At 45.4% G+C, this 21,552-nt stretch overlaps 2 protein-coding genes across 3 annotated transcripts; both read left to right on the forward strand.

Moving 5' to 3' along the window:
• Positions 1–40: 40 nt before the first annotated feature.
• Positions 41–14,253, forward strand: l3hypdh (trans-L-3-hydroxyproline dehydratase). Of its 2 annotated transcripts, XR_004413098.1 has the most exons (6): positions 41–527; positions 10,294–10,463; positions 11,308–11,430; positions 11,827–11,964; positions 13,010–13,217; positions 13,555–14,253. XR_004413098.1 is itself a non-coding variant. In XM_033027172.1 (5 exons), the coding sequence occupies exons 1-5, from the start codon at positions 59–61 to the stop codon at positions 13,133–13,135; spliced, it is 1,026 nt and encodes a 341-aa protein (XP_032883063.1). In that variant the 5' UTR covers positions 41–58; the 3' UTR covers positions 13,136–13,591. The 2 variants fall into 2 exon arrangements, 1 of the variants encoding a protein (XP_032883063.1); XM_033027172.1 differs by having other exon boundaries at positions 13,010–13,591.
• A 2,666-nt stretch (positions 14,254–16,919) lies between these two features.
• gpr135 (G protein-coupled receptor 135) lies at positions 16,920–20,445 on the forward strand. The gene has a single exon (XM_033027171.1). It carries the CDS (start codon positions 17,153–17,155, stop codon positions 18,440–18,442), a length of 1,290 nt encoding a protein of 429 aa, XP_032883062.1. The 5' UTR covers positions 16,920–17,152; the 3' UTR covers positions 18,443–20,445.
• Positions 20,446–21,552: the final 1,107 nt, after the last annotated feature.

Here is a 21,552-nt window from a genome sequence, read left to right on the forward strand (position 1 = left end):
AGTCACGTGACCGAGCCACGCATCGACGCGTTCTGTACCACGTGTCGTGCCGTTGGCCATGGAGGAGCGGGGCGCCGGGCATGTGATGCGGGTGCTGGACATGCACACGGGCGGAGAGCCGCTGCGTATCATCACCGGCGGCTTCCCGGCCGTGCCCGGGCCCGACCTGCTCAGCAAGCGGCGCTACATCCGTGAGCGGCTGGACGGGCTGCGGCGCCGGCTGATGCTGGAGCCCCGCGGCCACCGCGACATGTACGGCGCGCTGCTGGTGGGCTCGGAGCTGCCCGACGCGCACCTCGCCGTCCTCTTCATGCACAACCAGGGCTACAGCACCATGTGCGGCCACGCCATGATGGCCCTCGGCCGCTACGCCGTGGACTACGGTTTGGTCGCCCAGCCCAGCTCCCCCGAGACGCAGGTCAACATCCACTGCCCTTGTGGCCTGGTCCGGGCCTACGTCCAATACGAGGGCGGCAAGAGCGGCCGCGTCCGCTTCCACAGCGTCCCTGCCTTCGTCTTCGCCACAGGTAGGGTGAGGACTGGGGGCCGCAGTGGCAACAGCAAACCTCTGGGATACATACACAGTACTGGAGGCACTCACGGGTAAGGTAGCACACGATCCGATCCCAGGAAGAAAATTGATCTGCTCACAGTTATAAAAACACAAAATCAATGAAGCTTGAAACAAAAGTGACCTGTGGAAAGGCTTGGGGAATGTGCAAAGATTCGGGGGGAGGGTAGGAGGGTATCGGTCTCAGTCTACCCCACGACAGAAGGGGGAGGAGTTGCAACGTTTGATAGCCACAGGAAAGAAGGATCTCCTGTGGCGTTCTGCCCTGCATTTTGGCGGAACCAGTCTGTTGCTGAAGGTTGACCAGTGTGTCATGGAGGAGGTGATCTGTATTATCCAGGATGCTCCGCAGTTTAAGCCCTCCAAGCCACATCCCATGATTCGTGGGGGCCAGGGTCCAGCTGACTATTGCCTCTGCAGATGCTGTCAGATTTGCCGAGTTACTCCAGCACTTTTTGTCCTTTTTTGGTAAACCTACATCTGTAGTTCCTTATTTCTACCATCTATATTTCATGTTTATTCGACAATGAATAAAGATAACTTCAGTGTCTCCATGTGATTTTTTTCCCCTTTCGACCCAATCAATCAATACTGCCTCAAGTTTGCATGTATTATGTAATGTATACAAAGTGAATCAATACATGATCAGAATTTGTAGATGTATTCTCTATATATTTCAGTGAATCTATCCAGCCTCAGAATTTAAGCATTATATCCTCAGTACGATCAGAGTGTACATACAAACTCAGTGTTTACATATATGATATATGAAGAAGGGTTCTGACCCGAAACATCACCTATCTGTGTACTCCTGAGATGCTTATTGGCCAGCTGAGTTACTCCAGCACTTTGTCTTTCTTTCTGTGTATGTGTCCTTTTACAATACTGGAGAGATTTTGAGGAACAAGATTATTATTCCGTTTTTTACACCAATACACTGTTCTCAACAAAAATCTACCCACCATGTGAAACCTTAAAAATAACAGATATAAATTAGATAACTTCAAGAGTGAAAGTCAAAAACTTTTTTCATGACAGACAAAACTTCATGTGACATTAAAAACTGCCACATTTAGTCATGACATTTAGTCATGAATATTGAATTCATAAATAAACTTCATATGGCCCCTCATACATATATGTTTTGATAAGGATCTGCGGAATATCTTCAATACCAGGATAAAAATACAGTAACATAAAGATAATACAGTACAGTAAAGATCCAGTAATGGTCGTTGTGCTTGGTGTCCATTGTCACAACGACCATTATCGGGGTCGGTACCTCCGTAAGTTACGGAAGCTCCAAACCTCTAATGCTTTTCAAAAACACAACAAGGTATCCTATGGTAGTAGCGTTTTTGGGTGGGTTAATTTTTTTCTTATTTTCCAATTTAATATATCAAAAACATTGTGGTGTCAAAAACACAACAACCGTTTACGATATATTTTCTGACTTTTTAGAATCAATTTTGGACATATATTGGTCATCAAAACTAAGAAACTGAGCCAATCTTCAATTTGGCAACACACTCTCTTGTTTACCTTTCATACGGACCAAGTCGCAAACTTCATTCCTTCGTGCCAACTTCGGGAAGCTCCGCAACGACCGTTACGGAAACATTTTACTTAAAAAAAAAAAAAAGCCCAAATCAAACGTTCTGATGATTCATCGACCATCCATGTACCGTTTAGATCATATTGGTGAAAATGTTTTGTTTTCACTAATAATGTAATGTTTGTTTTCTGGTACACCAAACCTTTTAGTGTCCACCACAACATATGTTTGAGTGTATGATGTGTAACGCACGTTGCGATGTTCACTCAGATGGATGCAGTATTCTACTACATGATCAGGTGAATGAAGTGGAAACGGTGTTTGCAATTTTATTGTTCCATGTGGTATTGTTCCATGTGAACATAATTATACAAAATCAGATTATACATCAGTCTGAAGAAGGGTCTCAACCCGAAATGTCACCCATTCCCTCACTCCAGAGATGCTGCCTGTCCCACTGAGTTACTCCAGCATTTTGTGTCTACCTTCCATTTAAACTAGCATCTGCAGTTCTTTCCTATACATGAGGTGTTCTGTGTATCAATCACAGTGCATTTAGTCGCACCAACTAATCAAAAAAGTTACCTAAATACGTTTCTGTAAGTTCCATTCCATGTATTTGTTCAAAGTGAACCGATGGACTGATCAGGGACAACAACAAATCAGCCTACAGGGAGGAGGTCCAGCACCTGGCAGCTTGGTGTACCAACAACAACCTTGTCCTCAACACACAGAAAACGAAGGAAATCATTGTGGACTACCGGAAGACCAGAGGCGGCAGACACACCCCCATCCACATAAATGGGACTGAGGTGGAGCGCGTCTCCAACTACAAATTCCTCGGGGTACATATCTCTGAGGACCTGTCCTGGTCCCTCAACACCGCCAAACTGATTAAAAAGGCGCAACAGCGCCTCTACTTTCTGAGGAGGCTTAAGAAAGTTCACCTGTCCCCTCAGTTCCTGTCCAACTTCTACCGCTGTACCATTGAAAGCATCCTGACCACCTGCTTCACGGTGTGGTACAGCAGCTGCACCACAGCTGACAGGAAGGCACTGCAACGGGTGGTGAAAACCGTCCATCACACCATCGGTGCCCCGCTCCCTGCCATGGCTGCCCTTCACCGCACACGGTGTCTGAGACGGGCTGGCAAAATCATTAAGGACCCCTCACACCCCAACCATGGACTGTTTGCCCTCCTCCCATCAGGGATGCGGCACAGGAGCCTCAGGTCTCGCACCAGCAGGCTAAAGAACAGCTTCTTCCAAAACACCATTACCCTGCTGAACTCACAGGCCCGGCGCTAGCCCCCCCACCCCCTTCTCATCAGTATTATTTATAGTTTATATAATTTATAGGTAAGTTCTATTCACCAGAATTTAGCACGTCAATCTTTTGCACCTTAACAATTATCTGTATATATGTATATGCCTATGTACATAGACCAATATATCCTCATTTGTATATATTGTTTTAATCAGCATTTTACTACTTTGCACTCTGGTTAGATGCTAAACTGCATTTCGTTGTACCTGAGGTACACAAAATTGCTGGGGAAACTCAGCGGGTGCAGCAGCATCTATGGAGCGAAGGAAATAGGCGACGTTTCGGGCCGAAACCCTTCTTCAGACTGATGGGGGGTGGGGAAAGAAATAAGGAAAAAGGGAGGAGGAGGAGGAGCCCGAGGGTGGGCGGATGGGAGGAGACAGCTAGAGGGTTAAGGAAGGGGAGGAGACAGCACGGGCTAGCCAAATTGGGAGAATTCAATGTTAATGCCATAAGGACACAAGGATCCCAGACGGAATATGAGGTGCTGTTCCTCCAATTTCCGCTGTTGCTCACTCTGGCAATGGAGGAGACCCAGGACAGAGAGGTCGGATTGGGAATGGGAGGGGGAGTTGAAGTGCTGAGCCACCGGGAGGTCAGGTAGGTTATTGCGGACTGAGCGGAGGTGTTCGGCGAAACAATCGCCCAACCTACGCTTGGTCTCACCGATGTAAATCTGTGTACCTGTACTTGTACTTGTGCAATTCGTTGTACCTGTACTTGTACTTGTGCAATGACAATAAAGTTGAATCTAATCTAATGCAACTACAATTTCCAAGTGCTCTGTCTTTTATATTCAGTCAAACTATAGGTTCTGTTTCCAAATCTATACTGCCCACTTGACAATTTCTGCTGACGATATTGCCAAAACTTCGAACTTTGGCCGTGCTATGCATTGGAAGTTAATGGAACCTTTTGATTTCCTACTAATTTGTGTTCATGGAGCCATTTGTTTTTGTGTAACTTCAGCTTTGGCATCAGAAAGACATGCCCAAAGCTGACCAGTTATAGGCATGATGACTCAAAGTCAAGGGGGTGCTAAGTTGCAGTGGCACAGCGATGGAGCTGCTGCCTTACATCACCAGAGACGCATGTTCATTCCTGATATTGAGTAGGGTAGAACTCCAGTACAGATGTTTGCAAGGGCCTGTTACCACACTAAAATTATATTAAATGGACACAAAGTGCTGGAGTAACTTGGCGGGTCAGGCAGCGTCTCTGGAGGATATGGGTAGCGACATAGAAAATAGGTGCAGGAGTAGGCCATTCCGCCCTTCAAGCCAGCACCACCATTCAATATGATCATGGCTGATTATCCAAAATCAGTACCCCATTCCAGCTTTCCCCCCCATATCCCTTGATTCCCTTAGCCCTAACAACTAAATCTAACTCTTGAAAACATCCAGTGAAGTGGCCTCCACTGCCTTCTTTGGCAGAGAATTCCACAGATTCACAACTCTATGGGTGAAAAAGATTTTCCTCATCTCAGTCCTAAATGGCCTACCCCTTACCCTCAAACTGTGGCCCCTTGCTCTGGACTCCCCCAACCTCAGAAACATTTTTCGTGCATCTACCCTGTCCAATCCTCTAAGAATTTTACATGTTTCTATAAGATACCCTCTCATCCTTCTAAATTCCAGTGAATACAAGCCCAGTCGACACATTTTTTCATCTTACGTCAGTCCCACCATCCCGGGAATTAACCTGGTGAACTTACGCTGCTCTTCCTTAATAGCAATAATGTCCTTCCTCAAATTAGGAGACCAAAATTGCACACAATACCCCAGGTGCGGTCTCACCAGGACCCTGTACAACTGCAGTAGGACCTCCTTGCTCCTAAACTCAAATCCTCTCGCAAAGGAAGAAAGATTCTAAGGGGAGTAGGAGGCAACCGTGGTTAACCAGAGAAGTTAGGGATATAATAAAACTAAAAGAAAAGATGTATAACACAGCAAAGAGTAGCTAGAAGCCAGAGGATTGGGAAACTTTAATAGGACAACAGAAGGAAACAAAATGAGAAATACGGGCTGAAAAGAAGTATGAGGGGAAGCTGACCAGGAATGTAAAGAAGGACAGTAAACATTTCTTTAGATACGTTAAGGGAAAATGAATATGCAAAGTCAAATGTGGATCCTTTGAGGGCAGACACGGGTAAAATTATTATGGGGAACAAGGAAATGGCAGAAGTTGAACAGGTACTTTGGATCTGTCTTCACTAACGAAGACACAAACAATCTCCCAGAAGTACTGGAGGACAGAGGATCTAAGGGGGTCGAGGAACTGAAAGAAATTTTCATTAGACGAGAAATAGTATTGGGTCGGCTAATGGGACTGAAGGATGATAATCTCCTGGGCCTGATGGACTGCATCCCAGGGTCCTCAAGGAGGTGGCTCTAGAAATAGTGGACGCATTGGTGATCATTTTCCAATGTTTAATAGATTCAGGATCAGTTGCTGTGGATTGGAGGATAGCTAATGTTATCCCACTTTTCAAGAAAGGAACAAGAGAAAAAACGGGGAATTACAGACCAGTTAGCCTGACTTCGGTGGTGGGAAAGATGCTGGAGTCACTTATTAAAGAGATAATAATGGGGCATTTGGATAGCAGTAAAAGGACTAGTCCAAGTTAGCATTCATTTATGAAAGGAAAATCATGCTTGACTAATCTTCTGGAATTTTTTGAGGATGTGACAAGTAAAATGGATGAAGGGGAGCCAGTGGATGTAGTGTATCTAGACTTTCAGAAAGCCTTTGACAAGGTCCCGCACGGGAGACTGGTGACTAAAATTAGAGCACATGGTATTGGGGGTAGGGTGTTGACGTGGATGGTGGAAATGAACAAGTGTTCCTTGTGAATGGCCCTTTAAGGTGAGGGGCAAAAGCCTAAAGGAGATGTGAGGGGCATAGAGGTGAATACCTGGAACGTGCTGCGGGGTGTGGTGGTGGAAGCAGATACGATAGTGGTATTTAAGAGGCTTCTGAATAGGCACATAGATATGGGGCATATGGATTATGTGTGGGCAGAGAAGAATAGGTCTTGGCATTGTGTTCGGCATAGAAATTGTGGGCCGAATGGCCTGTTCCTACGCTGCACTATTTTATGTTAACATGGTTTATTCGGTCAAAACAGTAAACAGAACAAAGATCAGTATGTTAAATAATCACTACGCCATCTTTTTCTGCACTTCAGCACACTGCTTTCCTTTCCCTATGCATGTACTGCACAATGCTTTTGTCATTATTTGACAAGCCTGGGTAGTCTGTTGATTCACAAATAATGGGGTGAGGTTATTGTCATGTGTACAAAGGTACATTGAACAGCTTTGTTTTGCATGCCATATGATCAGATAATCTTCTATATTACTAAAAGTCTGTTCTTGACCGGTTTTGGCCATTTGTGCTGCGATTTCCGAGAGAACGGCGTCACCTACGGCCGTCATTTTTGGCCACCTTGCTCAGAGCCCCCCTCCGCCGTATGTGTGCCGAGGATTTTTCCCGTCGATGAAAAATGACAGAGATATTAATGTTTTTACAAAATTCCCCATTCTCTCTGCTGCCCCTGCTGGCGGCAGGGGGGGATGGACTATAAAACCAGTAAGTGGTGTGCCTCAATCAGTCTCTGCAAGTGGTGTGCCTCAATCAGTCTCTGCAAGTGGTGTGCCTAAATCAGAGCTCTGAATAACACTGAACAAATGTCTCCACAGCTGTGAGTACCCATAATGTGGTTTGAAAATGAAAATATGGTTAGTTTGAGGAAAAAAGCACTGCCTGCAAATGGTTGTTTGGGTTGAAGTAAAAAGGAACCCTCTCTCACTCCCCCCTCCTCTCTCTCCCCACCTCTCTCTCTCTCTCCCCCCACCTCTCTCTCTCTCTATCCCTCTCTCTCTCTCTCTCTCCCCCACCCCCCCCCCCCCCCTCTCTCCCTTTCTCTCTCTCCCCTCTCTCCCCTCTCTCTCTCTCTCTCCCCCCTCTCTCTCCCCTCTCTCTCTCCCCCCTCTCTCTCCCCCCTCTCTCTCCCCTCTATCCCCATCTCTCTCCCCTCTCTCTCCCCTCTCTCTCCCACCCCCCTCTCTCCCCCCCCCCTCTCTCCTCCCCCCCTCCTCTCCCCCCCCTCCTCTCCCCCCCTCCTCTCCCCCCCTCCTCTCTCCCCCCCTCCTCTCTCCCCCCCTCCTCTCTCCCCCCCTCCTCTCTCCCCCCCTCCTCTCTCCCCCCCTCCTCTCAGTCCCCCCCTCCTCTCTCCCCCTCCTCTCTCCCCCCCTCCTCTCTCCCCCCCTCCTTCTCTCCCCCCCCCCTCTCCCCCCCCCTCCTCTCTCCCCCCCCTCCTCTCCCGCCCCCTCCTCTCCCCCCTCCTCTCCCCCCCTCCTCTCTCCCCCCCTCCTCTCTCCCCCCCTCCTCTCTCCCCCCCTCCTCTCTCCCCCTCCCTCCTCTCTCCCCCCTCCTCTCTCTCCCCCCTCTCTCTCCCCCCCTCCTCTCTCCCCCCCCTCTCTCTCCCCCCCCCTCTCTCTCCTCCCCCTCCCTCCTCTCCTCCCCCCCTCCTCTTCTCCTCCCCCCCTCCTCTCCTCCCCCCCCTCCTCTCTCCTCCCCCCCTCCTCTCTCCTCCCCCCCCTCCTCTCTCCTCCCCCCCTCCTCTCCCCCCCCCCCCTCTCCCTCCCCCCCCCTCTCTCCTCCCCCCTCCTCTCTCCCTCCCCCCCTCCTCTCTCCTCCTCTCCCCCCTCCTCCCTCCTCTCCCTCCCCTCCCCCCCTCTCTCTCCCCTCCCCCCCCTCCCCTCTCCCCTCCCCCCCCCTCCTCCCCCTCCCCCCCCTCCTCCCTCTCCCTCCCCCCCTCCTCTCTCCACACCCCCCCCTCCCCTCTCCTCTCCCCCCCCCCTCTCCTCTCCCCTCCCCCCCCATCTCCTCTCCCCCCTCCTCTTCCCCCTCCTCTTCCCCTCTCCCCTCTGCCCTCTCCCCTCTCCTCCCCGCTCCCCTCTCCTCCCCTCCCCCCTCTCCTCCCCTCCCCCCTCTCCTCCCCTCCCCCCTCTCTGTCTCTGCCCCTTCTCTCTGTCTCTGCCCCTTCTCTCTGTCTCTGCCCCTTCTCTCTGTCTCTGCCCCTTCTCTCTCTGCCCTCACTCTCTAACCCCGCCCCCTCCCTCCCTCTCTAGATGTGACTGCAAGTTGGGGGCTATGCGTCAGTAGATAGGGTGGTTATGGGGTAAAAGGAGCAAATTAATAATATTAATATAATATCATGGGGGTAATTAGCGTGAGTGCGGGGGGGGGGTATAGTTAGTGTGTGTGACGCTGCATGCCGCCTCCCCCCCCCCCCCCCCCCCCCCCACAACCACACGTTGGGGGAACAGACCCAACGGGTCTGCACTTGGTCTAGCACTATTATATAAATACAATCGTCAAACTCAAGTACAATAGCAAAGGAAGATAGAAAGTGTAGAATAAAATAGAATAGAATGCCTTTTATTGTCATTCAAAGACAAGGTTTGAACAAAATTCCATTCCTACAGTCATGACATTACAAAAAAACCAAGACACACACTTAACACAATTTACACAAACATCCATCACAGTGAATCTCCAATACCTCCTCACTGTGATGGAAGGCAAAAGTCTTATCTCTTCCCTTTGTTCTTCTCCCGTGGTCCAACTGCAGCGTTGAGGCGACTGGGGCTCACGGTGTTAAAGCCCGCGGTGGGCGATGGTAAGTCCCGCGGCCGTTTAAGCCGCACGGGGCGATGTTAGGCCCCGCTCTGAGTCATTTAAACCCCGCGATTCCGGCAGGAGAAGTTGCCGTTGCGGGATCTCCGAAAAACGGTCTCCCACCAGGGACCTGCGAGCTCCCGATGTTACTATACACCGGGCCTGCGGCCAGAACATCCGAAGTTGGGTTGCAGCCACGCGCCACCACAGCTCTCCCGCTCCGGCCGGCCGGCTCCACGATGTTAGGCCCAACAACACCGGAGACCTGACAGGGAAAAAGCCGGGTCCCCGTACAGGGAAGAGATTAAATGGTTTCCCCCCCCCCTCACATATACATATCTAAAAAATAATAAAAAGTAGAACCAAAAACATACATCTAATGGGACAAAAAAAAAGACAGATGGACTGCAGTCGAGCTGCTGCCATTAGGCGCTGCCACTTCGCTAGTGTAGCATGTAGTTCTCAGCATTGCAGTGCATCAGTTCCAGACACAGTCCAATGGCGTTAGAGGGAAGTCGGACGGTAGCCTAACTTAAGGAAAAAACTTTCAGAAATCTGATAATAGAGGGGAAGGTGGACACAAACTGCTGGAGTAACTCAGCGGGACAACAGGCAGCATCTCTGAAGAGAAGGAATCGGTAACCTTTCGGGTCGAAACCCTTCTTCAGAATGGGATAGAAGCTGTTCCTTAGACTGGTGGTGCATGCTTTTGAGTTTCTGTACCTTCTGCCCAAGGAGGAAAAGAAGAAATTAATAAATAGAGAGATTTTACGTTTCAAATTCAAATTTGAAACATTGCTGGAAATAGCCGGTCACTCTTGAGTGGTTCGATCAGCCTCTTGGAAACAGGGCAAGATACTAACTGAAGCCCTGCTCAAATTCAGTGATGACACAGATGTGTCACAGTCATAGAAACATAGAAAATAGGTGCAGGAGTAGGCCATTCAGCCCTTCAAGCCTGCACCGCCATTCAATATGATCATGGCTGATCATCCAACTCAGTATCCTGTACCTGCCTTCTCTCCATACCCCCTGCTCCCTTTAGCCACAAGGGCCACATCTAACTCCCTCTTAAATATAGCCAATGAACTGGCCTCAACTACCTGAACTGGCCTCAACTACCTACCAGTCCTGGTTTACTGCTCTTTTTCAGATATTCCAGTTGATGTGCCAGGACATGGGAAGATCGTAGTGGATGTTGTATACGGAGGTGCTTTTTATGCATTTGTGAGTGCAGATTGTTTTGGTTTGGATGTTTGTTCCTCCAAAACACGAGACCTTGTCGATGCAGCAGTAGCTGTCACTAATGCCGTGAAAGCACGGGTGAGTAAAAAATAGCAATACTGTACTGATTCAGCAAGCAGATCTTTCACCGCTCACCCCCTCCTTCAAGTAGATAAAGTGGAGTTGTATATGGTGAAATATCCACAATATCTTTTTAATATGTTTTATTACGTATTTTTTCTTTACCCTAAGAACTTAACAGTCCTACTTGAAGCGCAAATAAATTATTAGGAAATTAGGGGAAATCATACAGATTTCCAACACGGGGTTCTTTGTTCAGCCATCCCTAGATTATTTGACTGAAACATCAATAAGAGAATGATGGTTTTTGTGAACTGTTTGTCCCTGGGTGGAAATCCATAATCTCAACATTTGCTGCTGATTCATGATCTGATTTGGAATTCTGTTTAACTGGACAAGTGGGCCTTAGTCCTTGCCACTCCGAGACATTAACAGGTCTATTACCATTTGGTTATAGGATATTCAAAAGAATAATGTGTGAGTGCTAATAACATAAAAAGTAGCATTTTCAGTAGATCATGACGGAAGGCTTGCTACTTCTGTTGGTTTGTTTCTGGTTATTTGAACTGTGTACAGTGGGGTTTTGGTCAATATCAAATAATATCAGCCACAGGGAGGTATTGTCCACTAAATGGTTAACGGCATTTGCACTGATAAGTGGAGATTAAAAGTTGTTTTATTGTTTCACGATCATTCCATTATATTTATTCCAAATGGCTTCTGAAGTACAAATTCACCCAACAGATGTTGGATTCTGAAAGTTTCTGAAAGACACTTAAGTGTGATAACAAGTAATAATTAAAACAATTGACTGATTAGTCAAATAAGTTAATGACACACCTGACTGAGTTTTTGTTTACAGGTCAAACTGCACCACCCTGATAGTGAAGATCTTGCCTTTCTCTACGGCACCATAATTACTGATGGCAAAGATGAATTTTCTAAAGAACCAACTGCAAATGTCTGTGTTTTTGCAGATGCTCAGGTAAAAAAAAAAGAACTATGATTTGTAAACTTTATTTCAGTAGAGGTTAATGATATTGGCATTTTAATAGTCTTTAACATCGATCTATAATGTGTAATTAAAACAAGAAATCAAAACTGGAAATGTTCAGACAGGCTAGCTACTAGGTATTAATGTATTTAAATTATTTATTAATATGTGTTTCTATTGATGAATTGTGTAATTAAAGGTAAAGGATATATATACTCCCTATATATATATATATATGGTTACATTTGATAATTTTGAAATGGAATTTTCTGGGTTTAGTTCATTCAAATCTATTGGGTTTAAACAGATAGATGATTTTGAATGAAATAACACAATTATATATAATTCAAAGGTTCATGGACAATTTGTTCAACTTGCCTTGAATAGGTGGACAGGAGTCCCTGTGGCTCAGGTGTGACAGCTCGTATTGCATTGCAATATCACAAAGGATTGATTCTCCTGAATCAGACCAGGACATTTCAAAGTGGTTTAACTAACTCAATATTCACTGGGAAAGCTGTTGAGGTGAGTTACGTGGAATATGGAACAACACAGCACAGGAACAGGCTCTTCCATTTGGCAATGTCTGTGACAACAATAATGGCATGTTAAACTAATCTCATCTGCTTGCAACCTATCCATAATCCCTCCATTTCTTGCATATTCAAGGACCTGTCTAAACGCTTCTTAAACACCACTATTGTTACTGCCTTCATCACCATCCCTGGCAGCGTGGTCCAGGCACCCACCACCCTCTGTGTAAAAAGAATTTGCCCCACACATCTCCTTTAAACATTGTCCCTCTCATCTTAAAGCTATGCCCCCTAGCCTTTGACCTTTTCTCCCTGGGGAAAAAAAAAAGGGTATGATGTTCTATAATGTAATAAAAAGGAACTGCAAATGCTGGTTTATACCAAAGATAAATACAAAATGCTGGAGTAACTCAGCGGGCCAAGCAGCATTCTCCAGAGATTCTGCCTGACCCACTGAGTTACTCCAGCATTTTGAGCCCGCTTCTGATTGTCTATGATGTCTGTGCCTCTCATAATTTTATATGTTTCTATCAGGTCGCCCCTCATCCTCTGCCGTTCTAGATAAAACAATTCAAGCTAGTACAACCTCTCCTTAGCTAATAAACGTTAATCCACGCAACATTCCAGAAAATCTCTTCAGCACACTCTCCAAAGCCTCCACGTCCTTCCTGCAATGGGGGCGACCAGAACTGCACACATTACTCTCAAATGCATTCAAACCAGTCCTATCAAGCTGCATAATGACTTCCCGACTCTTCTACTCAGTGCCCCAACTAGTGAAGACAAGCATACCATACACCTTCTTTACCACTCTGTCTACTTGCATTGTGACTTTCAAGGAGCTATGGACTTAGACCCCAAGATCCTCCTGCACATTAATGATATTAAGGGTCTTGCCATCAGCCATATACTTTCCCCTTAGATTCAACTTCCTAAAGTGCAATACCTCACACGTACAATTTAGGATTATTGCTTTTTAAACACTTAATACTGCAATATTTTGATCCAAAGTGAAGGGGATGCTGATTTATTTTCAGGAAACAAAATGTGGCGATTTCAAAGCTGTTGTAGTGGAAATATCGGGACAAGCACATTACACAGGAACAGCAAACTTTTATGTGGAAGATGATGATGATCTCAAAGATGGGTTCCTTCTCCGATAAAGTATTGTAAACAAATTATAATTTGTACTTAACCCATCTCTGTGGGTAACGTGTTTTCAGAATACAAATTAGATAAAACATGAGTGGCAAATTAAAGGAACACTACTTGCATTACATGGGCCAAATTGGTTATAACGTGATATTGATCAGGAACTAGAGAACTGCTTAAAAGTTACTTTGGAAATTAATAGGCAGGAATAATAGCTGTCTTGAATTTAAATGCTATAGCGAGGAAAACACAACTGTTTACATGTAACCCCACGATGTAATCAGACACCTTGTAACAATGGTGCAATCAGACGCCATTACCTCATAGGAACGCAGCTGGTACTTTAATTGTGCATGGTCATTAGATATTGATAACCAACCACTTCAATTGATACTAGTGCACCAATATTTTATTAAGCAATGCAACATACAGTCTTAGTACTGTCTTGAGTTTAAACGCTATAACGAAAAACTCTTTCCATGTAACCTCCCCACAGTAATCAAGCACCATTACCTCATAAGAACACGGATGCTACTTTAACCGTGTGAGGTCATTAGAAATTAATAACCAACCACTTCTATTAACACGTGCAATAACACTTTGTTAAACAATGCAACATACGGTCTTAGTATTTTTAGCTCGCAGTAATAAAAATAACTATTTTGTTATTGAAAAGACCTTTATATTTGCAATCCTTCAAGAAAAACTCTTTAGCCTCTAATTCTCTTTCCCCTACTGACAATTAGCTTTCGAACACAATTTCCAATAACAGGGAGTTTCTTAGGAATGCAATTATTGCATTTGTGGCAGAACTACATGTATTATTTTAAAGCCCTAGATCTTATTAAATGTAATTTAGCTTTCTATCTGAATTTTATATCAAGACATTTAACTCAGAATTTGTCAATATAATTAAGTTCATATTATGTAAATGCTTAGGTCCGATAGATCATGTTTAAATATTTATGAATATGGAATCTAAATGTTATCCTATATTTCATTCTGAGTGAATCCTAAACTGATATCTCAACCCCTTTAGCTTTTAGTCTATATTAAAATTATATTATCTCAATGATACTAATTGTAAAGACTCAAAGAAAAGTTCTAATTACTGTATTAACCTTTGTACACATTATTTTGAACACAATTTCCAATAACAGGGAGTTTCTTAGGAATGCAATTATTGCATTTGTGGCAGAACTACATGTATTTTTTTAAAGCCCTAGATCTTATTAAATGTAATTTAGCTTTCTATCTGAATTTTATATCAAGACATTTAACTCTGAATTTGTCAATATAATTAAGTTCATATTATGTAAATGCTTAGGTCCGATAGATCATGTTTAAATATTTATGAATATGGAATCTAAATGTTATCCTATATTTCATTCTGAGTGAATCCTAAACTGATATCTCAACCCCTTTAGCTTTTAGTCTATATTAAAATTATATTATCTCAATGATACTAATTGTAAAGACTCAAAGAAAAGTTCTAATTACTGTATTAACCTTTGTACACATTACTGTTGATAACATTAGCTTTTATTTTGATTCCTTAGCTATTTTGGTAAAATTATCAATGGCAATTCTGACTAATCTACATTATCTACGGGTAGATTATGCCCAATTTAAAAACAGGCGATGAAGAACAAAACAAAATCACATTGTTACAATTCAAGCTACTTACATTGGCTTCGCAATAGGGCAATGCGATGTTTACTTGTGTAAACCAATACAGGGATAATAACTGCACTGCATATGGCTAGTGAGGTGCAGCTCCTTGCTGGAAATGTCAATTAAAAATATATATATGCCTGTTCAATATATGTATGTTATTCAAAGTCTTTTTAATAAAATACAGCTGTATCCAGTTATTCCTGATTAAAACTCTATTTCCAAGCTCCATAGCTCCAAATGATTCTGTTTGTTGCCCAGTACCTACATTTCTTTAGTAATAAGAGGGAAACATATATTTCAATGGTTCATGATAGGTGCTTCATGAAGAACATCAGCCTGAAGGGTCTCGACCCGAAACGTCACCCATTCCTTCTCTCCAGAGATGCTGCCTGTGCCGCTGAGCTACTCCAGCATTTTGTGTCTATGCTCAGGTTCTTGTTTACCCAACCCTGGGAAAAAAGACTGCACATTCGCCAGATCTATTCCACTCATGATTTTATACGTCTCAATAAGATCACCCCTAGCTTGCCCTATCTCTCCTGAATGCTCAGGCCCTCGAGTCCTGACAACAACCTCGTAAATCTCTGCACACTTTCTAGCTTAATGGAAGAGATGACCAAAACTGAACACAGTGCTCCAAGTACGGCTTCGTCAATGTCTTTTTCCCCACTCCCCCTACTACAATCAGTCTGAAGTCGGGTCTGGACCCGAAACATCATCTATTCATTTTCTCCACTTATGCTGCCTGTCTTGTTATATTATTCCAGTTAAATCTCACGTTGTGTACGGCCACAGCATAATTCTCAAATTCTACACATAATTCTCAAATTCCCAATTTATGGAAAATAATGGATAGTTATTTGTGTGTTATTGCTTACTCGACATATTAAGCTTCAGCTATTATCATCCGTTACCAGGTATATACAACACTTAGGTAGACACAAAATGCTGGAATAACTAGGCAGGTGAGGCAGCATCTATGGAGAGAAGGAATTGGCGACGTTTCGGGTCGAGATCCTTCCTCAGACTGATGTCAGGGGGCGGGACAAGGAAAGAATGTAGGCATAGACAGTAAGAGTAGTGGGAGAACTGGGAAGGGGGAGGGGATGGAGAGAGAAAGCAAGGGCGACCTGAAGCTAGAGAAGTTAACGTTCATACCGTTGGGGTGCAAACTACCTAAGCAAAATATGAGGTGCTGTTCCTCCAAATTGTGCAAATGGAGTTACTCCAGCATTTTGTGTCTACCTTCGATTAACCAGCATCTGCAGTTCTTTCTTAAACATACAACACTTATACACACTTGGCTCTTTACAATGAAACGCACTTGACTAACCCAAGCAGGCAAATGTGGACACAAAGAACTAGTTTGTTGGTCTACAAAAACCCGTTAAATCAATCCATAAAAGCTGATGTGCTGCTGCAAGTAAGAATTTCATTGTTCTATCTGGGACAAATGACAATAGGTTTTGACTCTTGATTACAGGCCTGGGACCACATTCAATCTCCAACAATGTCCAAAAGTCTCAAGTCGTCAACTTTATTTGTCACATACACATACAAGATGTGCAGTGAAATGAAAGTGGCAATGCCTGCGGATTGTGCAAAAACTACAGAACAGAATCAGTATTTACATGCTAGCAAAGAATTTTTTACAAGAGACACAACACAACAGTAATTTAGTACAGTAAATTAGTCCCAGGTGAGATAGGAGTTTACAGTCCTGATGGCCTGTGGGAAGAAACTCCGTCTCATCCTCTCTGATTTCACAGCATGACAGGGGAGGCGTTTGCCTGAAGTAGCAGCTGGAACCGTCCGTTGCTGAGGTTAGCTATCTAGTTGTCTTCCTGCCGCTAAAATAGATTTTTTAAACTATCCCAGTTCTGGTGCATGGTGTTGATCTCCTCTGCAGATAGATTTCGCTCATTGTAAGGTGTCCCCAGCCGCCGCAATGTAAAGCAGCTGCAACCACCTGTGACGCGGGCGGGCTGGACGGGCGCCGGCACGCGTGCCTCCTGTCGCTAGGCAACGGCGGCCTGAGGATTCTGAAGCGTGACGTCATGCGGCGGGCGAAGGAGACGTGCCAGTGACGTACGCTGGGGAGAGCACGTGGCGCGGCGACGTCAGCGGGCGGACACGTGCGGTGGGCGATGGCGGGCGTTGGGAGCCGCCAGTCCCCTAGCTAATGCAGCGAGAGGAGAGAGAGCAGAGCCGGGCGCTCGGTGTGACCGCGGCCGGCCGCCTCCTCACCCCAATACCGGGCGGGGGAGAGGGGCGAGGGCCGGTACACAGGGAATGGGCGTCGGCCGCGGAGCCGGGGTAGGTAAGGTAGGCGAGGCCCGAGGCCCCCGGTGATGGGCCGACGCGGAGCGGACTTGAGCGACATGGAGCTCGCTAGCGGGGCGGCCGCGGGGCCCGGCAACCTGACGGCGCTCAGCAACCAGAGCTGGGCGGCCGAGGCGGGGTCTGTGCCGGCTGCGGCGACGGCCATAGTTGTGACCGCCCAGGCGCTGGTGCTTCTCCTCATCTTCCTGCTGTCGGGCCTGGGCAACGCGGCGGTGATCGCGGTGATCGCCAGGCACCGGCGGCTGCGCACCGTCACCAACGCCTTCATCGTGTCGCTGTCGCTGTCCGACCTGCTCACCGCGCTGCTCTGCCTCCCCTTCTCCTTCCTCATGCTCTTCAGTACCGACGGTGCCTGGAACTTCGGCGACTTCCTCTGCCTGGTCAACGGCTTCTTCAACTCGTGTTCGGGCATCGTCTCCAGCCTCACCATGACCCTCATCTCCTTCGACCGCTACTACGCAATCGTCAGGCGGCCACGGGGAAAGATGGACAGGCGCCTGGCAGCGCAGCTCCTGGCCGCCGTCTGGCTGACGGCCTTCTTCTTTTCTTTCCCTTGGCATCTCTTGTTACCAGCCCCGGATCACAAGGTGGTTCACAAGAAGGGCTTCTACCACTGCATGTACATCTTTCACTCAGGCAGCTCGCCCATGGGCACTGGCTACAGCCTGGCCCTGATTGTCACTTGCTACCTGCTGCCTTTCTCTCTGATGTGTTTCTGCCACTACAACATCTGTAAGACTGTGAGGCTTTCAGAAATCCGAGTCCGCCCAGAACCTACCTATGCCCACCTTCTGCGCTTCTACAGTGAAATGAGGACAGCCACCACAGTGTTGATAATGATTGTCTTCATCATCTGCTGCTGGGGCCCATACTGTGTCATGGGAATTATCACTGCCACTAACAACCTTCGTTTCACTCCTGTCATGGACACCGTGGCCATCTGGCTGGCCTGGGCCAACGGTGCCCTCAATCCTGTCATCTACGCCACCAGAAATCCCAACATTTCCATGCTTTTGGGAAGGAAAAGGGAAGACGGTTACAGGACTAGAAACATAGCAGCCTATCTGTCTGGGCAGAACCAAGATCACGAGACAAGAATTCAGTCAGACAGGATAAGGGATCACTACGTCAGAGGGCAGGGAACTGGCAACAGGATGTCCTCTTCTAGTCCCGCGAATGGGGACGTGGCAATGTGGGCCTGTAAAAATCCAGCTGTGTTCTTCTGTCGGGATGGACAGCCTGATGCAACGCCTGAGCCTACAGTAGCCAAATCAGTGACTGCAGACACCAGCCTTTAAATAAGATCAAAACCATCCAATCGGATTATTTACATTTGGTAACATTTAATGGAGGATGGAGCAAACGGTTTGTGGTACAAAACCTGTTTGTGACACTGGGATGGGTTATGTTAAAATGTGCTATGATTGGATTTGAGATGATTTCATTCCAAAGTCTTAATCATAAAGAAAGAAAATTAGTTTTTGGTAACATGAAACAGACCATTTTATGTCTAATCTGTATAAAGTACAATATCGAACCCTCGCTTGAGAAAACTGTAAATGTTCTGAAATGGCTGAAGTGCCAAATGGCAATGGGACATTAATAACAAAAAAATAATTGCCTTACCCTAAACGATGGGACAACTACATTTTTTTCAGATGCTGTTTATCGTGTCCTTTCCCTTTGAAGGAAAGGTGTAATGGTGTGAAAATAGTTTCCATATATGAATAGTTGAAAAGCAGGTTGATGGATATTGCTTTGCAATTGGATTGTGACTATTTTATGGTGTATTTAACTTCCATTGTCATTGAAGTTAATTTTGATTTGGTTCACGCTGCAAGAAATTGTCAGATTGATCAAGTCATTTGAAGTACTACCCAAATTTGCACCTGCTGAAAAGGAACATTCAAGTTTCCTGAAGCTAGTTGTCAATAACAGTTGTGATTTCCACGCCATGAATGCGATTGCTGAGCTGTGTGCAGGGAGAGTCATCAGATCTTGGAAGGATCCCGTATCATTGTGATCTTTACTACAACTGGAAGAAAATAAAAATGTAGGTGAAATGGCAAGAGCAGGTGTATAGCCAACTCCAACAGATCCTCTGTCCTGTGGAGGGCTATGCCTCAAGCAGAACCACATGAGCCATGGTCATTATTGTATTATTGGTACATATTTATTTGCTCTGTTGCATTAATGTGCATGTAAAGCTGAAGAAAATGTTATTTTGGTACACCAAATATTTAAACTCTTGAATGTATAGGGATGATCAGCTATGGCAGATTCATGCTCATATAAAAGGACAGTAAACAGTGATAGAACAAGCAAAAGTAATTGTAAAAGTATTTTGACCTTTAGTAATACAAATCTGTTCGATGTTATCAAAATACAATTGAAGAGATCTTTAGGTTGTGTCACATTGCAAATTTCAGCAGATTTTTTAAAACTCTCATTTCACTGTCATTCTCCCGTCTGTCAGAACTATAATTTCAGTGAGAAGGATGTTAAAAGTAATGTTAAACTTACTGTTTAAAGGTTATGCATGCAAGGGTGAACATGACCAGAATTGCCTGGCCGAATTTCATCTGGAAATGATAGTTGGTACAATCCAGGAGAAAATACTTTTGCATAATAGGTACATAAAAGCAGGTGTGCGTTCCATTTCTAGGCTGGGGTGTGTTCTCTGTTTCAATACTTACACTAATAATCTTGCATAAAAGAGCATAAACATAATTTATTGATTATGGCATTATTTGGTAAATGTCATTGTAGAGGTCAGCTGCATCCAGTTTACATATAGCTGCATTTAATGGCAGTGAGATGAGTAATGTTGTCTTGATGATGTCATGCTTGGGTTGACGCCTCCATGCCAGTTCTGTGGTTTGAGATGGTTGCTGAGGCCATTGTGGGACCCTGCCACTGGTGCGTGAGGAGATGCTGGACATGGTGTAGTGGAGAGTAAGATGGATGGTTTGGGAGGTGGTATGCATTTTCCATTGTAAGCAATGAGATGTGCATTCTCAAGAAATAAATTCTGTTTTGAGCAATTGAGGCATTGGGAATACCACAAATTGGTAAAGATATTGCATTTTTGCAGGAGGCTTTGACACCATTCCCTCTATTCACTTGATTCTCTAAATTTGAAGATTGCTCACTTGAAGGAACCTTTTCCTTTTTATACAGGTGATGAACATTGTCCACAGTTCCCCCTCCCAATACTGCTTTCTTAATAGACACAAAATGCCTGACTAACTCAGCGGGACAGGCAGCGTCTCTGGTTAGAAGGAATGGGTGACATTTCGGGTTGAGACCCTTCTTCAGAGTGATGTCAGGGGAGTGGGAGGGACAGAGATAGAATGTAGTCGGAGGCACTGGTGGATGAACTGGGGAGGGGATGGAGAGAGAGGGAAAGCAAGGGCTATTTGAAGTTAGAGAAGCAAATGTTCATACTGCTGGGGTGTAAGCTACAGAAGCAAAATATAAGGTGCTGTTCCTCCAATTTGCGCTGAACCTCACTCTGACAATGGAGGAGGCCCAGGACAGAAAGGTCAGATTGGGAATGGGAGGGGGAAAAGTTAAACTGCTGAGCAATCGGGAGATTAGGTAGGTTTAGGCGGACTGAGCAGAGTTGTTCAGCGAAACAATTGGCAAGTCTGCGCTTGGTCTTGCCGATGTACAGGAGTTGACATCTGTGACAGTGGATACAGTAGATGAGGTTGAAGGAGGTAGGAGATGTCGGAGATGGTCCAAGTGGATTTAAGTGCAGGATGGAAATTGGTTGTGAAGTTGATGAAGTCAATGAGTTCTGCATGGGTGCAGGAGGTAGCACCAATGCAGTCGTCAATGTAGCAGAGGTAGAGTGCGGGGATAGGGCCAGTGTATGCCTGGAACAGTGATTGTTCAACGTCCCCTACAAAGAGGCAGCCATAGCTAGGGCCCATGAGAATGCCCATAGCTACACTTTTGGAGGAAGTGGGAGGAATTAAAGGAGAAGTTGTTGAGTGTAAGGACCAGCTCTGTTAGGCAGGGGAGAGCATTAGTAGATGGAAATTGGCTGGTTCTGCGGTTGAGGAAGAAACAGAGGACTTGAAGACCTTCCTCGTGGGGGATGGATGTATGGAGTGACTGGCCATCCATAGTGGGGGCCTGGAAAACGGTCTTAATGCTTTCTTAATAAACACAGTAACATGGGAATGACATTTGATTGCCTGCCTTTTGATTATACCACTTGTTTCTGGTCTATTCCTTAACTCCTGTATTGCTTGATATAATAGTCCTTGATATTTCTTCCTGTTGCTGTGCTTGGAGTAGTGGGTTTAGATTGTTGCTGATGGTTCCCCTTTATAACTGTTCTAAGTTCAGCTTGAGTTTGTTCAAATTGGGTAAAAGCTAGTGAAGACTCGGGCACAAC

Source organism: Amblyraja radiata, chromosome 9 (assembly GCF_010909765.2).
Source record: "Amblyraja radiata isolate CabotCenter1 chromosome 9, sAmbRad1.1.pri, whole genome shotgun sequence".
NCBI classification, from domain to species: Eukaryota; Metazoa; Chordata; class Chondrichthyes; order Rajiformes; family Rajidae; genus Amblyraja; species Amblyraja radiata.

Bases quoted from the DNA above. Each gene is read 5' to 3' on its own strand.
- l3hypdh (XM_033027172.1), top strand. From the start codon at position 59: ATGGAGGAGCGGGGCGCCGGGCATGTGATGCGGGTGCTGGACATGCAC. The intron at 10,464-11,307 runs GTGAGTAAAAAA...TTTTGTTTACAG, and splicing joins CTAATGCCGTGAAAGCACGG to GTCAAACTGCACCACCCTGA. The intron at 11,431-11,826 runs GTAAAAAAAAAA...TGCCTTGAATAG, and splicing joins GTGTTTTTGCAGATGCTCAG to GTGGACAGGAGTCCCTGTGG.
- gpr135 (XM_033027171.1), top strand. From the start codon at position 17,153: ATGGGCCGACGCGGAGCGGACTTGAGCGACATGGAGCTCGCTAGCGGG.